The sequence below is a fragment of the Pseudorca crassidens genome, chromosome 6, assembly GCF_039906515.1.
Source record: "Pseudorca crassidens isolate mPseCra1 chromosome 6, mPseCra1.hap1, whole genome shotgun sequence".
NCBI lineage: Eukaryota > Metazoa > Chordata > Mammalia > Artiodactyla > Delphinidae > Pseudorca > Pseudorca crassidens.
This window is the reverse complement of record NC_090301.1, coordinates 39,026,317-39,044,088: the sequence shown is the minus strand read 5'-3', so window position 1 is coordinate 39,044,088 and position 17,772 is coordinate 39,026,317. Positions and strand designations below refer to the sequence as shown.

Genomic DNA, 17,772 nt, shown 5'->3' with positions numbered 1-17,772 from the left:
TATTGTAGTTTTGATTTGTATTTCCCTAATGATTAGTGATGTTGTACATCCTTTCGTGTGTTTGTTGGTGATCTGTATATCTTCTTTGGAGAAATGTCTATTTAGGTCTTCTGCCCATTTTTGGATGGGGTTGTTTGTATTTTTGACATTGAGCTACATGAGCTGCTTGTATATGTTGGAGATTAATCCTTTGTCAGTCACTTCGTTTGCAAATATTTTCTACCATTCTGAGGGTTGTCTTTCTGTCTTGTTTGTGGTTTCCTTTGCTGTGCAAAAGCTTTTAGGCTCCATTAAGTCCCATTTGTTTATTTTTGCTTTTATTTCCATTTCTCTAGGAGGTGGGTCAAAAAGGAGGTGGATCTTGCTGTGATTTATGTCATAGAGTGTTCTGCCTATGTTTTCCTCTAAGAGTTTGATAGTGTCTGGCCTTACCTTTAGGTCTTTAATCCATTTTGAGTTTATTGTTGTGTATGGTGTTAGGGAGTGTTCTAATTTCATTCTTTTACATGTAGCTGTCCAGTTTTCCCAGCACCACTTATTGAAGAGGCTGTCTTTTCTCCATTGTATATTCTTGCATCCATTGTCAAAGATAAGGTGACCATATGTGCGTGGGTTTATCTCTGGACTTTCTATCCTGTTCCATTGATCTATATTTCTGTTTTTGTGCCAGTACCATACTGTCTTGATTACTGTAGCTTTGTGGTATAGTCTGAAGTGAGGGAGCCTGATTCCTCCAGCTCCGTTTTTCTTTCTCAAGATTGCTTTGGCAATTCGGGGTCTTTTGTGTTTCCATACAAATTGTGAAATTTTTTGTTCCAGTTCTGTGAAAAATGCCATTGGTAGTTTGATAGGGATTGCATTGAAACTGTAGATTTCTTTGGGTGTAGTCATTTTCACAATGTTGATTCTTCCAATCCAAGAACATGGTATATCTCTCTCCATCAATTTGTATCATCTTTAATTTCTTTCATCAGTGTCTTATAGTTTTCTGCATACAAGTCTTTTGTCTCCTTAGGTAGGTTTATTCCTAGGTATTTTATTCTTTTTGTTGCAGTAGTAAATGGGAGTGTTTCCTTAATTTCTCTTTCATATTTTTTGTCATTAGTGCATAGGAATTCAAGAGATTTCTGTGCATTAATTTTGTATCCTGCTACTTTACCAAATTCATTGATTAGCTCCAGTAGTTTTCTGGTAGCATCTTTAGGATTATCTGTGTATGGTATCATGTCATCTGCAAACAGTGACAGTTTTACTTCTTCTTTTCCTATTTGGATTCCTTTTATTTTTTTTCCGTCTGACTGCTGTGGCTAAAACTTCCAAAACTATGTTGAATAAAAGTGGTGAGAGTGGACAACATTGTCTTGTTCCTGGTCTTAGAGGAAATGGTTTCAGTCTTTCACCATTGAGAATGATGTTGGCTGTGGGTTTGTCATATATAGCATTTATTATGTTGAGGTAAGTTCCCTCTATGCCTACTTTCTGGAGAGCTTTTATCATAAGTTGGTGTTGAATTTTGTCAAAAGCTTTTTCTGCATCTATTGAGATGATCATATGGTTTTTATCCTTCAGTTTGTTAACATGGTGTATCACATTGACTGATTTGTGTATATTGAAGAATCCTTGCATTTCTGGGATAAATCGCACTTGATCATGGTGTGTGATCCTTTTAATGTGCTGCTGGATTCTGTTTGCTAGTATTCTGTTGAGGATTTTTGCATCTATGTTCATCAGTGATACTGGCCTGTAGTTTTCTTTTCTTGTAACACCTTTGTCTGGTTTTGGTATCACAGTGATGGTGCCCTCGTAGAATGAGTTTGGGAGTGTTCCTCCCTCTGCTATATTTTGGAAGAGTTTGAGAAGGATAGCTATTAGCTCTTCTCTAAATGTTTGATAGAATTTGCCTGTGAAGCCATCTGGTCCTGGGCTTTTGTTTGTTCGAAGATTTTTAATCACAGTTTCAATTTCAGTGCTTGTGATTGGTCTGTTTATATTTTCTATTTTTTCCTGGTTCAGTCTCAGAAGGTTGTGCTTTTCTAAGAATTTGTCCGTTTCTTCCAGGTTGTCCATTTTATTGGCATAGAGTTGCTTGTAGTAATCTCTCATGATCCTTTTTTATTTCTGCAGTGTCAGTTGTTACTTCTTTTTCATTTCTATTTCTGTTGATTTGAGTCTTCTCCCTTTTTTTCTTGATGACTCTGGCTAATGGTTTATCAATTTTGTTTATCTTCTCAAAGAACCAGCTTTTAGTTTTATTGATCTTTGCTGTTGTTTTCTTCATTTCTTTTTCATTTATTTCTGCTCTGATCTTTATGATTTCTTTCCTTCTGCTAAATTTGGGGTTTTTTATTCTTCTTTCTCTAATTGCGTTAGGGGTAAGGTTAGGTTGTTTATCTGAGATGTTTCTTGAGGTAGGATTGTATTGCTATAAACTTCCCTTTATAACTGCTTTTGCTGCATCCCATAGGTTTTGGGTTGTCATGTTTTCATTGTCATTTGTTTCTAGGTATTTTTTGACTTCCTCTTTCATTTCTTCAGTGATCTCTTGGTTATTTAATAGTGTATTATTTAGCCTCATGTGTTTGTATTTTTACAGTTTTTTTCCTATAAAAACAAGTTACAACTTACACCGCAGAACTACAAAGGATCATAAGAGGTCACTATGAACAGCTGTATGCCAATAAAATGGACAATCTAGAGGAAATGGAGAAATTCCTAGAAAGTACAATCTCCCAAGACTGAATCAGGAAGAAATAGAAAATAGAAACAGACCAATTACCAGGATTGAAACTGAATCAGTAATAAAACAAACTTACTCTCAAACAAAAGTCCTGGACCAGACTGCTTCACAGGTCAATTCTACCAAACATTTAAAGAAGAGTTAGCACCTATCCTTCTCAAACTATTCCAAAAAAATGCAGAGGAAGGAACATTCCCAAACTCATTCTATGAGGTCACCTACACCCGGATACCAAAACCAGACAAAGATAACACAAAAAGAAAAAAATACAGGCCTATATCACTGATGAACATAGATGTAAAAATCCTCATCAAAATATTAACAAACCAAATTCAACAATACACTAAAAGGATCACACACCATGATCAAGTGGGATTTATCCCAGGGATGCAAGGATGGTTGAATATTTGCAAAAATCAACCTACATGATATACCACATTAACAAATTGAAGAATAAAAACCATATGATCATCTCAATAGATGCAGAAAGTCTTGGACAAAACTCAACATCCATTTATGACAAAAACTCTCAACAAAGTGGGTGTAGAGGGACTATATCTCAACATAATAAAGGCCACGTATGATAAGCCCACAGCTAACAACATACTCAACAGTGAAAAGCTGAAAGCAGTTCCTCTAAGATTAAGAAAAAGACAAGGTTGTCCAGCCTCTCCACTTTTATTCCACATAGTATTTGAAGTCCTAGCCACAACAACCAGACAAGAAATAAGAGAGATCCAAATTGGAAAGGAAGAAGTGAAACTGCCCTGTTTGCAGGTGTGATGATACTATATATACAAAATCCTAAAGATGCTACCAAAAAATTACTAAAATTCATCAATGAATTTGGTAAAGTTGCAGCATACAAAATTGATGTACAAGAATCTGCTGTGTTTCTATACACTGAAAACAAACTATCAGGGCTTCCCTGGTGGCGCAGTGGTTGAGAGTCCGCCTGCCGATGCAGGGGACACTGGTTCGTGCCCTGGTCCGGGAAGATCCCACATGTCGTGACGCGGCTAGGCCTGTGAGCCATGGCCGCTGAGCCTGAGCATCCGGAGCCTGTGCTCCACAACGGGAGAGGCCACAACAGTGAGATGCCCGTGTACCTCAAAAACAAACAAACAAACAAACAAAAAACTATCAGAAAGAGAAATTAAGGAAACAATCCCTTTACAATGCAACAAAAAATAAAATATACAAGAATAAATATAAGGTAAAAGACTTGTACTTGGAAAACTATAAGACACTGATGAGAGAAACTGAAGACAATACAAAGAAATGGAAAGATATACCATGCTCACATGTGTAGCTGAACCAAACTGACTCCATTCTGTCAGCTCTATCTTAGGCCCACTGTCCTATCCCCTCCTCCTTATGCATGACTGAGCTTTAGCCTGACACACAAGGAATGTGCCCAAGCCAGATGAATTCCCATTCAACTTTCACCCTTGCCTTCATCTGATACCTAAAAACCAGAAGTGTGCCTTTTGCTGATGCAGATGGTTAATGGTCATGAGACATCCAGGGGAAGGAAAAAAAAAACCCTGTTCCCATCCATGTGGACATGGATGTAGTAGTAGTCAGATTCTATTTTTAGCTTTGACCCCTTTAAATTCTCCCTAGTAGTCAGATTCTATTTTTAGCTTTGACCCCTTTAAATTCCCCTGTACCCCTTTCAGCGGTGCTAAGTGCAGCTGTGAATGCGGATCATGTGTCCACCCAATCCTTCCCGCCTAAGTTACCCACAATACATTTCCTAATTGTTCTTTATGAAGTTGATCACCTCATTTTTCAGTCTCAACGTTCCTTCTCAGTTTGGAAGACATTATTCAGTATCTCTGACTACCAACATCATGGATTAGAAGACTCACTCCTGTTAAAATGGCCATATGACCCAAGGCAATCTACAGATTCAGCGCAATCCCTATTAAAATACCAATGGCATTTTGCACAGAACTAGAACAGAGCTAAAATTTGTATGGAAACACAGAAGACCCTGAAGAGCCTTTTTATCTTGTTATCTCAAGATAACAATCTAGAGAAAGAGAACAAAGCTAGACGTATCACACTCCTTTATTTCAAACTGTACTATAAAGCCACAGTAATCAAAAACAGACACACAGATCAATGGCGCAGAATAGAGCACCCAGAAATGAAACCACATTCATATGGTCAATTAATCTATGACAAAGGAGGCAAAAATATACAATAGGGAAAGATAGGCTCTTCAATAAATGGTATTGGGAAACTGGACAGCTACGTGCAAAAGAATCAAACAGGACCACTTTCTCACACCATATTAAAAAAATAAACTCAAAATGGATTTAGGACGTCAATGTAAGATATGAAACCATAAAACTTCCAGAAGAAAACACAGGCACTATGCCCTTTGACATCAGTCTTAGCGATTTTTTTTTTTTTTTTTTTTTGCAGTACGCGGGCCTCTCACTGTTGTGGCCTCTCCCATTGCGGAGCACAGGCTCCGAACATGCAGGCTCAGCAGCCATGGCTCACGGGCCCAGCTGCTCTGCGGCATATGGGATCTTCCCGGACCGGGGCACGAACCCGTGTCCCCTGCATCGGCAGGCGGACTCTCAACCACTGCGCCACCAGGGAAGCCGGTGATATTTTTTTTGCTATATCTCCTCAGGCAAGGGAAACAAAACCAAAAATAAATAAATGGGGCTACATCAAACTAAGAAGCTTTTGCAAGGCAAAGGAAACTATCAGCAAATGAAAAACCGCCTACTGAATGGGAGAAGATGTTTTCAAATGACATATCCAATAAGAGGTTAATACTCAAAATACACAAGGAACTCACAAAACTCAATGTTAAGAAAACAAATAACCCAACTTTTAAAATGGGCAGAGGACCTGAATAAACATTTTTCCAAAGAAGACATACAGATGGCCAACAGGCACATGAAAAGATGCTGAACATCACTAATCATTAGAGAAATGCACATCAAAACCACAATGAGATCACCTCACACCTGTCAGAATGGCCACTGTCAAAAAGGACAAAATTCACAAAGAAAAAAATTTTCTCCTGTTTCTTTAATGTATCTATATGAGATGATGAATATTCACTAAACCTATTGTGGTAATCATTTCATGATGTATGTATGTCAAATCATTATGCTGTACATCTTAAACTTATACAGTACTGCATGTCAATTATATCTCATTAAAACTGGGGTGGGGCAATAGCAAGTGTTGGTGAGGGTGTGGAGAAAAGGGAGCCCTTGTGCAATGCTGGTGGGAATGTAAATTGGTACAGCCACTATGGAGAACAGTATGGCGATTCCTCAAAAAATTGAAAATAGAACTATCATACAATTTAACAATTCCACTCCTGGGTATTTAGCCAAAGAAAATGAAAACACTAATTTGAAAATATATGCACCCCTATGTTCACTACAGCATTATTTACAATAGCCAAGATATGGAAGCAATCCATGTGCCCATCAATAGATACATGGATAAAGAAAATGTGGTATATATAAATACAATGGAATATTACTCAGCTGTAAAAACCATGAACTCTTGCCATTTGTGACAACATAAATGGACCTACAGGGCATTAAGCTAAGTGAAATAAGTCAGACAGGAAAAGACAAATACCATATGATTTCACTTATTTGTGGAGTCTAAAAAATAAATGAACAAACATGACAAAACAGAAACAGAGTCATGGTACACAAACAGGTGGTTGCCAGAGGGGAGGTGGGGTGCAAGGATGAGAGAAATAGGTGAGGGAGATTAAGAGGTACAAACTTCCAGGTGCAAAATACATGAGTCACAGATATAAAATGTACAGTGAGGGGAATATAGTCAATAATTATGTAACATCTTTATATTGCGACAGATGGTAACTAGACTTGTGATCAGTGTGAAATGTATAGAAATATCCAATCACCGTATTATGCACCAGGAACTAACAGTGCTGTATTAAATAGGCCAATTGTACTTTACAATAGGAAAAGAGATCAGATTTGAGCTTATCAGAATCTGGGGGTAGGTAGTCTAAAGGTACAAACTTCCAGTTATAAGGTAAATAAGTACTAGGGATGTAATGTACAACATAATAAATATAATTCACACTGCTGTATGTTTATTATAGGAAAGCTGTGGAGTTCTCAGCCCAAAGAAAAAAGATTTTTTCTATTTCTTTAATGTTGTATCTATATGAGACAATAATGTTCACAAACCAACTGTAGTAATCATGATGTGTGTTAAGTCAAATCATTATGTTGGACACTTCAGATTTACAGGGTTGTATGTCAATTATATCTCAATAAAATGGGAAGGGAAGAAGAGTGAAGGGAAAGAAAATTGCAATGAACTTCAGACAATACTTCCCAAAGTACAAACACCAAATTAGGTAACTGTTTCATACATATACAGTGCTGTACCACAAACGGCTCTGTTTTCTTTAATCCCCAATGGACCACAGGGTACAAAGGGGGACATGAGCACAACGTTTTCAAGCTAAAAGTGCAGTAGGTGTTCTCAGAGTGGAAGGCTTCCCTTTAGGGAGAATAAGGATGTGGCAAAGGCCTAATAAGAATGCAGCTGTAGGGCTTCCCTGGTGGCACAGTGCTTGAGAGTCCGCCTGCCGATGCAGGGGACACAGGTTCGTGCCCCAGTTCGGGAGGATCCCACATGCCGCAGAGCGGCTGGGCCCGTGAGCCATGGCCACTGAGTCTGAGCGTCCGGAGCCTGTGCTCTGCAACGGGAGAGGCCACAACAGTGAGAGGCCCACGTACCGCAAAAAAAAAAAAAAAAACCGAATGCAGCTGTAGATGATAGAAGGAAAGGGACATATGGTCCAAGTGCCCTAAAATTCTCATACCGTCATACAGAGGCAACTCAAATGAGGTCTACTGTAATGGAGCTACTACAAATGTACAAAACACCTTGCTTAACCCAAGCCTTCGACACTGATTCCCACAACCTGACTTCTTAGGATCTCTACAGCACCCATTCTGCACGCTGAGCTACCACCCCCAGTCTCATCAGCACCCTGGGTGGAGAAGGGTGGTGAGGGCCTGAATGTTTCCTCTATACCCTTCATATATATATATATATATATATGAAGGGTTTATAAATAGTGGCCCTGGGCCAATCACAAACAGCAGCCACACATAGTCAGAACACCATCTAGCTAAGTAACACTGATCTTCAATAAAACCAGAGGGGTGCATTTTAAAGTAACGTCTACATATTTTTAATGCTGATTAGCAATTCCATTTTAGTCTGTTTTCTCCTTTCAGATGATGACAGACATATGCACTCCTTCCCTCTGCTTTGGAACTTCTGTGAGGCTGGACTAAGAATTCCATTGACTTTTCTATCAGAAAAGTCTTGTTTCACTTCCTTTCACATCCTCTTGTCCCTCACCTCACGATTCCAGACGTGGCTGCAGTGAACAGTTCTGTGCTGGCTTCAATCCGGGTGGGAACGACAGGGTTTCCACTCAAGAAACTGTCTTTTGTTTTGTCCCGTGTGGCTTCTTTGATGCCGCAGCATGGGACCCTCGGGGTAGCCCATTCTGCACTCACACGTGAGCAGCCAGAAATAGATGGAAGTTAACATCCTCAGGAGATAGGATGAGAGCTGACGGATAAATGCTACCACCCTGATCATCCTCAGGCAGATGATTCCAGGAAGCATTCAGAAGGTCGGGCAGGATCATTCCAGCCGCCCCGTACTGACTTCTCCTCCTTCCTAGTTTTACTCTCCCAGATCCTTTACTCCTGCTTCCTGGGATCACCTCTCCAACTCTACACATGTCCTATTTTCAGGCTCTTCTTTCACAGGAGAACATCTAGAACACTTAAAAATCAGTGGTCTTCCATCCTTCCATCCCCCCTTCCATTCTTCCATTCTCATCTTTCTCCATAAAGGATTTCAGATTCATGGGAGGGCTATGAGTGAGGTGTGCAGGCTGAGAGTCAGGTCACCAGCTCTGAGAGGCTGGCAGCCACCAGTGCTGGGCCATCCTTGGTTTTAACAAGGATCACCTCTGGGAACATGAAGGTCTGTAATGAAAATCATTCTAGGTCTTCCAGGTAGAAAGGGCTTATATGTTCACATGCTCACGTGGGCTTAGAGGCCTGGGGGTTATTTTTTTCATCTAATTTCTGGGACCCAAATCCACCACTTTTTAAATGCCAATCTCAACTTCTGCCAGTTGTGAGAACTCCAAACCATGGGTCATCACAAAGTATGTTTAAAAACGCTGGATGTGTGCACCACGTAAGACTAGAAGCTGACTTTGGAAAAAAGTGGGTGCTCTGCCAGAGACTACGAAGCAAGCGGTCTGCTCCTTTATGACCTGGGGTAGTCAGAGCAGCCCGCACTACCCAACCCGCACTCACAGCACCTTTCTTCATTTAGTGAAAGAGTCTATTTCCATGGAAGCTATGAGGGCAGAACTGGCTAAAAAACAAAAACAAAAACAAACAAACAAACAAAAAACTGTAGGTAACTTCAGTGTTTTCCACAACCCTCCCCCTGAAAAAAAAACAAAACTGTGTGTCGCTAAAAATGGCCTGAAGGCTCCAATTCTCCCATTTGTTTTTCCAAACATTTACAATGCCCATTTCTGAAGAACACACCAGTGTTTTACCAAAAATGTAAATAAATGCAATTATTACCCCACCCCCCCAAATCTTAATTACTGCCGGAAAATATTATCCAAGTGCAAACCTTAACGTTCAAATGAATTTTTGTTTTAATTAATGGAATGTTAAAATTTTCTTTCAAATATTATTTATCTTAAAAGACATAAAACTCAAATGATACGAAAGAAAAATTGCTAGACAAAGTCAAATATGAGCACAGTATAAGGTTTAAATCAGCCAAATAAGCATTTTAAACAATTATTTGCCTCATAGGCTAGGAAGGATTATTCATCTCAGCCACTGAATATCTATTCAGTAAGTAAATTTAAATTTAGTTGCTATTTGTAAACCTATATACTAATACTATTTATTGCTAAACCTATACACTAATTTTTTTTAACTAGTGGCAATTTTATTAAATTTAAAATTTTTTTAATTTTTAAAGAGAAAATTAAATGTCTATTCCATTTCATATCTTTGGCTCTTAACACAGAATACCTAAGACAGATATTTGCAGAACTAAAAAAGATGCTATGATTTCATTTCATAGAACATGGTGTGATAATCTCGGCATTATCGATAAAATAGGTTCACAATTAAAACGTGTACTTTGAAATGTTTAAGAGCATTCACCTGAACATTTTCATTGGAGTGTTTTTTTAATCTGAAAGAATCCTTAATTTCAAATTATTAGAAATCTACTCTGTATGAAGCCATTCAGATTCCATTTCATAGTTCATCCTGAGCTTTTAAAATGTTTCAAAACAAATAATGTTTGCATTGAACCTCCATTTAAAATCAACTTCCAGGAATCACAAGAGTATAACTCAACAATATTAAACTCAACATAATTATTTGACAGTAAACTTTATTGCAGTAAAATCTGATTTGTCCAGCACTTGATCAACTGAAAATGTCTATTAACTACCTCTTCCACAGGACAATGCTAATTTAACATCAAAATCATGAAAAAGGATGCCAAGATCTAAGAAATCTCCTGTAGCTAACAGTGCTAGAAGAGACACCTCTTCAGAGATCAAATCAACTGTTCTCATTTCAAACTCAGAAACTGGGGCTCCAAGAGGTAAGTGACTCTGTAATAGTCACAGAGCCATTAGTGAAAAATCTGTAATCTAAGTCCTTGCTTCCTAACTCCAACACTACTTCTGCTAGGTCATCCTCAGAATTCTTTTATTCATAATACTCAAATATCCTGCACATACTAGGTAATTACAGCTTACAGCTCCTTTATTAAGACAGTTATTTTTCCTACGATATATACCTCATAGATGTTCTCCATCGGAAAAGAAATGGAGCACAGAAATTTATAATAAAAAATTCAGTATCTTGGGCTTCCCTGGTGGCTCAGCGGTTAAGAATCCGCCTGCCAATGCAGGGGACACGGGTTCGAGCCCTGGTCCGGGAAGATCCCACATGCCATGGAGCAAATAAGCCCATGTGCCATAAATACTGAGCCTGCGCTCTAGAGCCTGCAAGCCACAACTACTGAAGTCCGTGTGCCACAACTACTGAAGCCCGTGTGCCTAGAGCCCGTGCTCCACAACAAGGGAAGCCACCAGACTGAGAAGCCCACGCACTGCGACGAAGAGTAGCCCCCCACTCGCCGCAACTAGAGAAAGCCTGTGCACAGCAACAAAGACCCAATGCAGCCAAAAAAAAAAAAAAAAAAAAAAAATTCAGTATCTTATTTGCAAGTTTGAAAACTAGTAAACAACATTATTACAGAAGCAATAAAATATGAGATATTTGGTAAATTACCGTAGACAACTGTGGTAAAAATCTGACTGGTATCTTGGATTTTTCTTTGCTGGGTGATTTATCCTGCATGAAAAAATACAAACAAAACCCAACCCAACACTGTTTACTCTGTTAATGCTAAAATTGACTCATTGAACCAAGTGTTACAGAGTGTCTAATATAAAGTAAAGCACAGATCATCCAAAATATTCTAAAACATACTTTATGGATAGCATGATGTTGTGTACAGAAAATCATAAGGCATCCACAAAAGATTATTAGAGCCAATGAAAGAGCTCAGCAAGGTTGCAGGATTCAAGATTAATACACAAAAATTGTATTTCTGGATGCTAACAATGAACAATCCAAAACTGAAATTAAGAAATTAATTTACAATAGCATCAGAAAGGATAAAATAGTTAGGAATAAATTTAACAAAAAGACATGCAAGACTTGTACAAAGAAAGCTATAAAACGTTATTGAAAGAAATTAAAGAAGACCTTAATAAATGGAAAGACATCCCATGCTCATGGACTGGAAGACTAATATTGTTAAAATGCAATACTCTCCCCTCAAAATAACCTACAGATTCAACACACCCTCTCTCAAAATCTCAGATGCTTAGTTGTAGAAATTAACAAGATGATCATAAAATTCACATGGAAATGTAATGGACCCAGAATAGCCAAAAGATCTTGAAAAAGAACAAAGTTGTCAGACTCACACTTTCAGATTTCATGACTTAACTACAAAACTACAGTAATGAAGACTGTGTAAGGATAAACATATAGATCTATAGATCAAAGGAACAGAATTGGGAGTTCAGAAATAAACCCATACATTTATGGGTGAGTGCCAAGACAGTTCAGTGGGGAATTGGCCATATCTTCTTCTAGGAATTTATCTAACGAGTGTCCATTCACTTAGCCCCCACCTCCTTTCTCCATGGCTAAAACTTCATTTTTTTTCCAGAATGCTCCACTTCCTAAGGTGACAATGTATTCAGGTTAATGCATCCTCAAGTTACTGTAAGTAACATACTTTTTAGCAGCAACTTTCAGGGAAAAGGGCTGATATCTTCCTTTGAGTAGAGGAGGATTCCATGGGAGGAATTCCACCTAGGTAAGAGGAAGCACTGTTGACAATAATGCTTTGTTCTATAAAGCAGATTATAAATCGTGCTTTTTGCCAATTGTCAATATTACCTCTCAGCTCCAAGTCTACCCTTTTTGCCCCCCTTTGTGACTGGGCAGGATTCTATAACATTTCTCCTTTGCCAACCAGCATTAATATTATAAAGGGTGTCAAAACAACACTGTGAGAAGAAGGGACTCTCTTCCTGGTTCCAGGGCTTTTTGTCATTGCTTCCATGGTGTGGCTGCCAGCAGTCAGCATCCTTGACTGTGGGCACCTTCCCAGCCTGTGGTGTGTGGCTGACCCAGTGACAGACACCCTCCAGCAGGGTTGCACCCCTAAGGGCAGCTTTCCAGAAAGTTTCCCTTACATCATAGAGGGAGACTTTCTTTCAAACTCTTCAGCATGCAAGCAAGATGGTTTTCTCACTTCCCACGTTGATACTTTCCTGATTTTCACAGCTGTATAGTACTCTAACGTATGAATATGATGTGATTCATCCATTCCATTCTCCTGTAAATTAACATTTAGCTTATTTCCAATGTTTCTCTATTACAAAAGATGTTCCAATAAACATCTTTGGTCATATGTTTTAGTATACACACAATTTTATTTCACACACACACATATACTATACAGTGTGTATATAATACACATATAATACACGTGAGTATGTAAATGTCTCTTTTGTCCCATTAATTCCATTGGTATATTTGTCTATCTGTAAACAAATTGTATGACATTGTCTAAATTACTATGACTTCACAATAGGTCTTAAAATCTGTAAGGCAATTCTCTCCACCTTAGTATTCTTAAAAATCATTATATACAATCTTGACCTTTTCTCTACCACGTGAATTTTAGGATCCACATTGCATGAAACTTTGGGGGATTTTGACAGAAACACACTGAATGCCTAGAATAATCTGGAGGAAATTGATATTGTTATGATATTGACTTCTTCATGAATACAATATATTTCTTTATTCACATCCTTGGAGTGTATCCTTCAAAAACTTTTTGTAATATTCTTCATAAGGGTGTACACATTTTTTTTTTTTTTTTTTTTTTTTTTTTGCCGTTCGCAGGCCTTTCACTGTTGTGGCCTCTCCCGTTGCAGAGCACAGGCTCCGGACACGCAGGCTCAGCGGCCATGGCTCACGGGCCCAGCCGCTCCACGGCATGAGGGATCTTCCTGGACCGGGGCACGAACCCGTGTCCCCTGCATCGGCAGGCGGACTCTCAACCACTGCGCCACCAGGGAAGCCCTGTACACATCTTTTGTTAGACTTATTCTTAGGTATAAAGAATTCTGAGTGAAAAATGCATTACAGGACCTGAACAACTGACTTACCAACTTTTAATCACAACTAATTTGTAAACAGGGAAATGTCCATGAAGACTGCATCTACATATAATAATTTCTGTGACGGTTATTCTTTGTTTGCCCCAATCCAGTCTCCATGTTTTCCTTCCTGCTCTGTGCCTAGAAGGCTGACTTCTGTAGACAGGCAGCACCTGGGCTGCCAGCCCTCTGGCTTCTGCTGGGGATTAAGCAATGAGAGGCACCTGTAGGAGACTAGACAGGATGAAAGGAGAGAGTTTTGGATATTTCTCTCCTAGTACTCCCTGTTTCCCGTAGTTCTGATAGTGGCTAAATTCTTCCAGAGTTCAGCTCCTTTCAGGAAGCTACCATTCCAAGCCTCCAGCTCTCACCAAGTTCTGAGAACGGGGTTCAATTTCTTTGACCCGTCAGGCCTAGGAATGGCAACGACTTCCTGTTATTAATCCTTAGGTGCATCCTCATCCCTGTTGGTTTCTTCTCTTAACCTTGCCCACACCTCTCCAAATGGTCTTTTCATAAGTTTTCTTCAATTTAATCCTTTTAAGCATGCCATCTGTTTTCTGTTGGGATCCTAATATAATTTTACATTACCAGAATTAAAATTGCTAAAGAGTCAAGGTCTTCCTTGAGTACTCTGGCTTGGCACTCAGTTTTTATTTTACTGATTTTCAACTACTTGTCTATTGGAAGGGATATTTGAAACCTGGTATAATCCAAATTTAACAGTTCTGATGAAATGACCAGAATCTATGAATGTGTCTGGTTAAAATCAACAATAATCCTGAAGTTGTCTGATTAAATCAACAACCAACTCTCAAAATCTAATAGGGTTGAGTTAAATATAGTCATCATATGTTCTGAGTTATGGTTGTTAAAATTATCACCATGCTGTTGGCCTCATACCCAACTGTTTTCACTCTGCTCTCCTTTTTAAGCAATAACATCAAGGAGACAGGATGAAGGAAAACAGAATGAGCATCATATAAATGCAAAACTACTTAATTTAACAACTAGAAAATGCGCTAAGGTAGAGATAAGCTGACAGCTTTTCCCTCTGCTCTGCCCACAATCTGTAGTGGATTTTGCGGGGAGCTTCGTGCTCTTTGGATATCTGTATTTTTAAACCTCTGAAAGTTCTTCAACTGAAACTCAAAAAGCCTTATGTTTTAACTAATTTTAAAAATGAAAGAAGCAGTTCCAAGAGATTTTTCTTCTAAATACCTAATTTAAGAGTTCAAATTGCTATTCCTGAAAAATGCCATGTCACTCTAAACCTTCCACTATTGAGATGAATATATTAAAATCTCCTTCAGCAAATATGATTTTACCACCTGCTTACTTTTTCAGACTAAATGAACACATAAGTAAATGTCACATCAAAATGTTATTTCCAAAAGTTTAATCCATTCTGTTTGTTTCAGGTTAAAACATAAAACCTTTCACCCTTTCAAAAGGAAAACTACACTCAAAATCAGCATAAATGAAAGTATCAAGAGTTTTAAAATTACAAGTCAACAAAAGCAGCCAGAGAGAGACCTCTACTGTTTAAAAATAGTATGTAGAAAATGTAAATAGTCCTAGATGGGCTCATGCCCATTCTTTCAAGATCCCACTGCCTTTTTAATAACAGAGGTTCCTTTGGGGTGGGGGCGTGTAATTTCCAAACATCACTTTTATTAAGATAAAGTGAAACTTAAAACTTGACTACCAATAGGTTTTTAGTGGACGCTTTTCAGTTGTAAACTGGTCAATTTGGGCTTTGTGAAACAACAGCTATTCAGAAATACCACTGCAAATATGGTAAAGGCATATTTTAAATTTCAACACCACAGCACATGATTCAAAAGCAGGTCAAAGACTGATGTGGGCATCAAGAAAATAAGCTATTTTTGATTAATTAATGAATTAGGTTTTTGACATTTTCAGTTAGTAATCTACAACTCAATGTTACTTTTAATCTTCTTTCCACAATAAACTCTAACACTACCAAAGAAATTATGAAGCTTGAAAAAGAAAAGATTATAGTTTAGTGTCAAACCAAGAAGCTAAGCAAAATCTACCGGCTTAGAAGCAACTGTTTTCCATTCAGTACCAGGATGCTTAGGGGGCCTTTTCCATACAAATCTAGAGAGTTAGAGTTGTTTTCTAGCTAGCCCAGAATAATGCCCACACTTAACGTCTTCCCATTCTGTTCTGGCATTAAAAAGGTCGACCATTGTTCATTCCTTTTGTTTACAGTTACCCTTAAATTCAATAAAGAGTTCTAAAAAGTATCTACTGCAACATATGTTACCGGTTCCCTTTGTCAGAAACGCAGCAAGCCAAAACGCTGGGACATCCGAGGTTTGCAGCGAAGACAGGGCTTATTCACAAGGCAGCCAAGGAGAAGACAGACGAACAAATCTCAAATCTGGCTCCCGGAAGCCAAGGGGCTGGGGTACTTATGGGATAAGGAGTAACGCAGCAGGGCCGTCTGAGGCGTAGGGAGCGTGAGAAGCGTGGGGAGCGTGGGGAAAGGTGATTGGAAAAAGGTGTGGTAGGCGTGGAAATCACCCCTCTGCTCAGGTGTAACTAAGCTACAGGCCTCTAGTTTCAAAAATGCAGGCGCTTAACAGGATCTGAGGGTGGAGTTTTCAGCCCTCCGATGTCAAAAGGTCACCAAGCCATACTTGCATATGCCCAGTTGGAGGGTCAGAGAGCCTATGCAACCTTAACTAGCTCAGCCCCAGAGACACAGCTGACTCCAAGCTCCTGCAAAACAACTCCGGCAAACATCTTATTGTTTAGGCTCCATGTGGAGTGGAGGACCTGCAAGTCTTTTGTAGCAACAATTAAAAGCAAGCTTGATTAGTGGAGGCCAGTGAAATGGATTTGACTAATGACGATTCCCCACGGTTTCATATGCATCTTTTGTTACATGCCATGGGGATGTTTTCTTAAGAAGAAATTCCACTTGCCACTTACCAAACCCTTTCATGTGTAGTATGGTATGGCATGGTATCTTGTTTGAACTTTGTAATAACCTTAGAAAGGAGGAAAATTTGTTCTGATTCCTCCCCTTTGCATAAAAGAGAGAGAAGGTTTAGAAAAACCAAGTGATTTGCCCAAAGTCGCACCGCTAGGAAGGGGCTTATATTCCAACCCTAGAGCCCAAATCCAAGGCAACTCCCCACCGAGCTTCCCCCCAGACAAACACAGCCACCATTAGCACACTGGGGACACTCTAGGGCTGTAATTTAAACTGCAGGCGCTCTGCTCCACTGTGTTTGGTTGTTATGACAACACCAAGTACGAGCGGTTGGGAAGAGAACATATAAAAGTTTTCACCGAAAACGCTCAGTATCCCAGATCATAAGTGGGATGAAAGAAGCTATACCCCGCGAGGCCACAACTGCGGAGTCCGGAAGACCTAGGCTTCCATCACTTTTGAAATACAAGGGAAGCTTCGCAGCCGGACGAGCCTGGCGAGGAGCCAACCTCTCACCTGCCGGCTGCTCATGGCTGTGAGGACGCGCTGGTGGCACCCGGTGGCCCCTGGATCGCTCCTGCCCGGAGCCCCGAGGAACCGCTCGGACGAGAGATGCGGCGCCCGGGGACAAGGCAGTCTATGCTCCCTCAGCGCCGGGACTGTCTAGCTTCCCGGCTGCGTTCGTTGCTAAGCAACAGGCCCGCGCAGGTTCCATTTCCGGTCATCTGTTGCTCCTGGGACAGCGCCCGGGAACTGGCGGTGCACTCCCGCGGGAGGCACTTTCCAGGGCGCTGGGTGGCGCCTGAGCCCGCGTGGTGCGTTAGCAGCGGGCAAGTAAATAGCTGAAGGCGGTGGGTGCTCTTCCTTCTGCCTTGAGGAGTAAATACCCTTGGATTACTGACCGGTCACTTTTGCACCCTCCTAACTTAGCTGGGTGCTGCGGGTCCCTGCCTTAACTCCTATTTTCCTATTTAACTTTATCTGTGCCTAGGAGGTCTCAGAGGACTAGTGGAATGAAATGATTGCAGATTTCATTGCTTATGGGGGCAAGTGGAATTAGGAGAACAAAGCATGCAGAGCTTGGAACAAGTAAGCACCTTCCTTCTATTTTCCATGGGTTTCCAACTCACGTTGTTTTCTTGACTTTTCCCACACACTAGAAAACTATCCTTTAGAAGAATACCGGAAAAAGAAACT

General features: G+C 39.7%; 1 protein-coding gene across 3 annotated transcripts in view; it reads right to left on the bottom strand.

The window, feature by feature from the left end:
* The window catches only part of DNAH7 (dynein axonemal heavy chain 7), a 247,269-nt gene extending 230,021 nt beyond the window's left edge, over positions 1-17,248 (bottom strand). For all 3 annotated transcript variants that reach the window (XM_067741149.1, XM_067741150.1, XM_067741152.1), the window contains exon 1: positions 17,092-17,248. In XM_067741149.1, coding sequence (XP_067597250.1) covers positions 17,092-17,106 — 15 coding nt within the window. In that variant the 5' untranslated portion in view covers positions 17,107-17,248. The remainder of the gene's footprint in view (positions 1-17,091) is intronic.
* Positions 17,249-17,772: the final 524 nt, after the last annotated feature.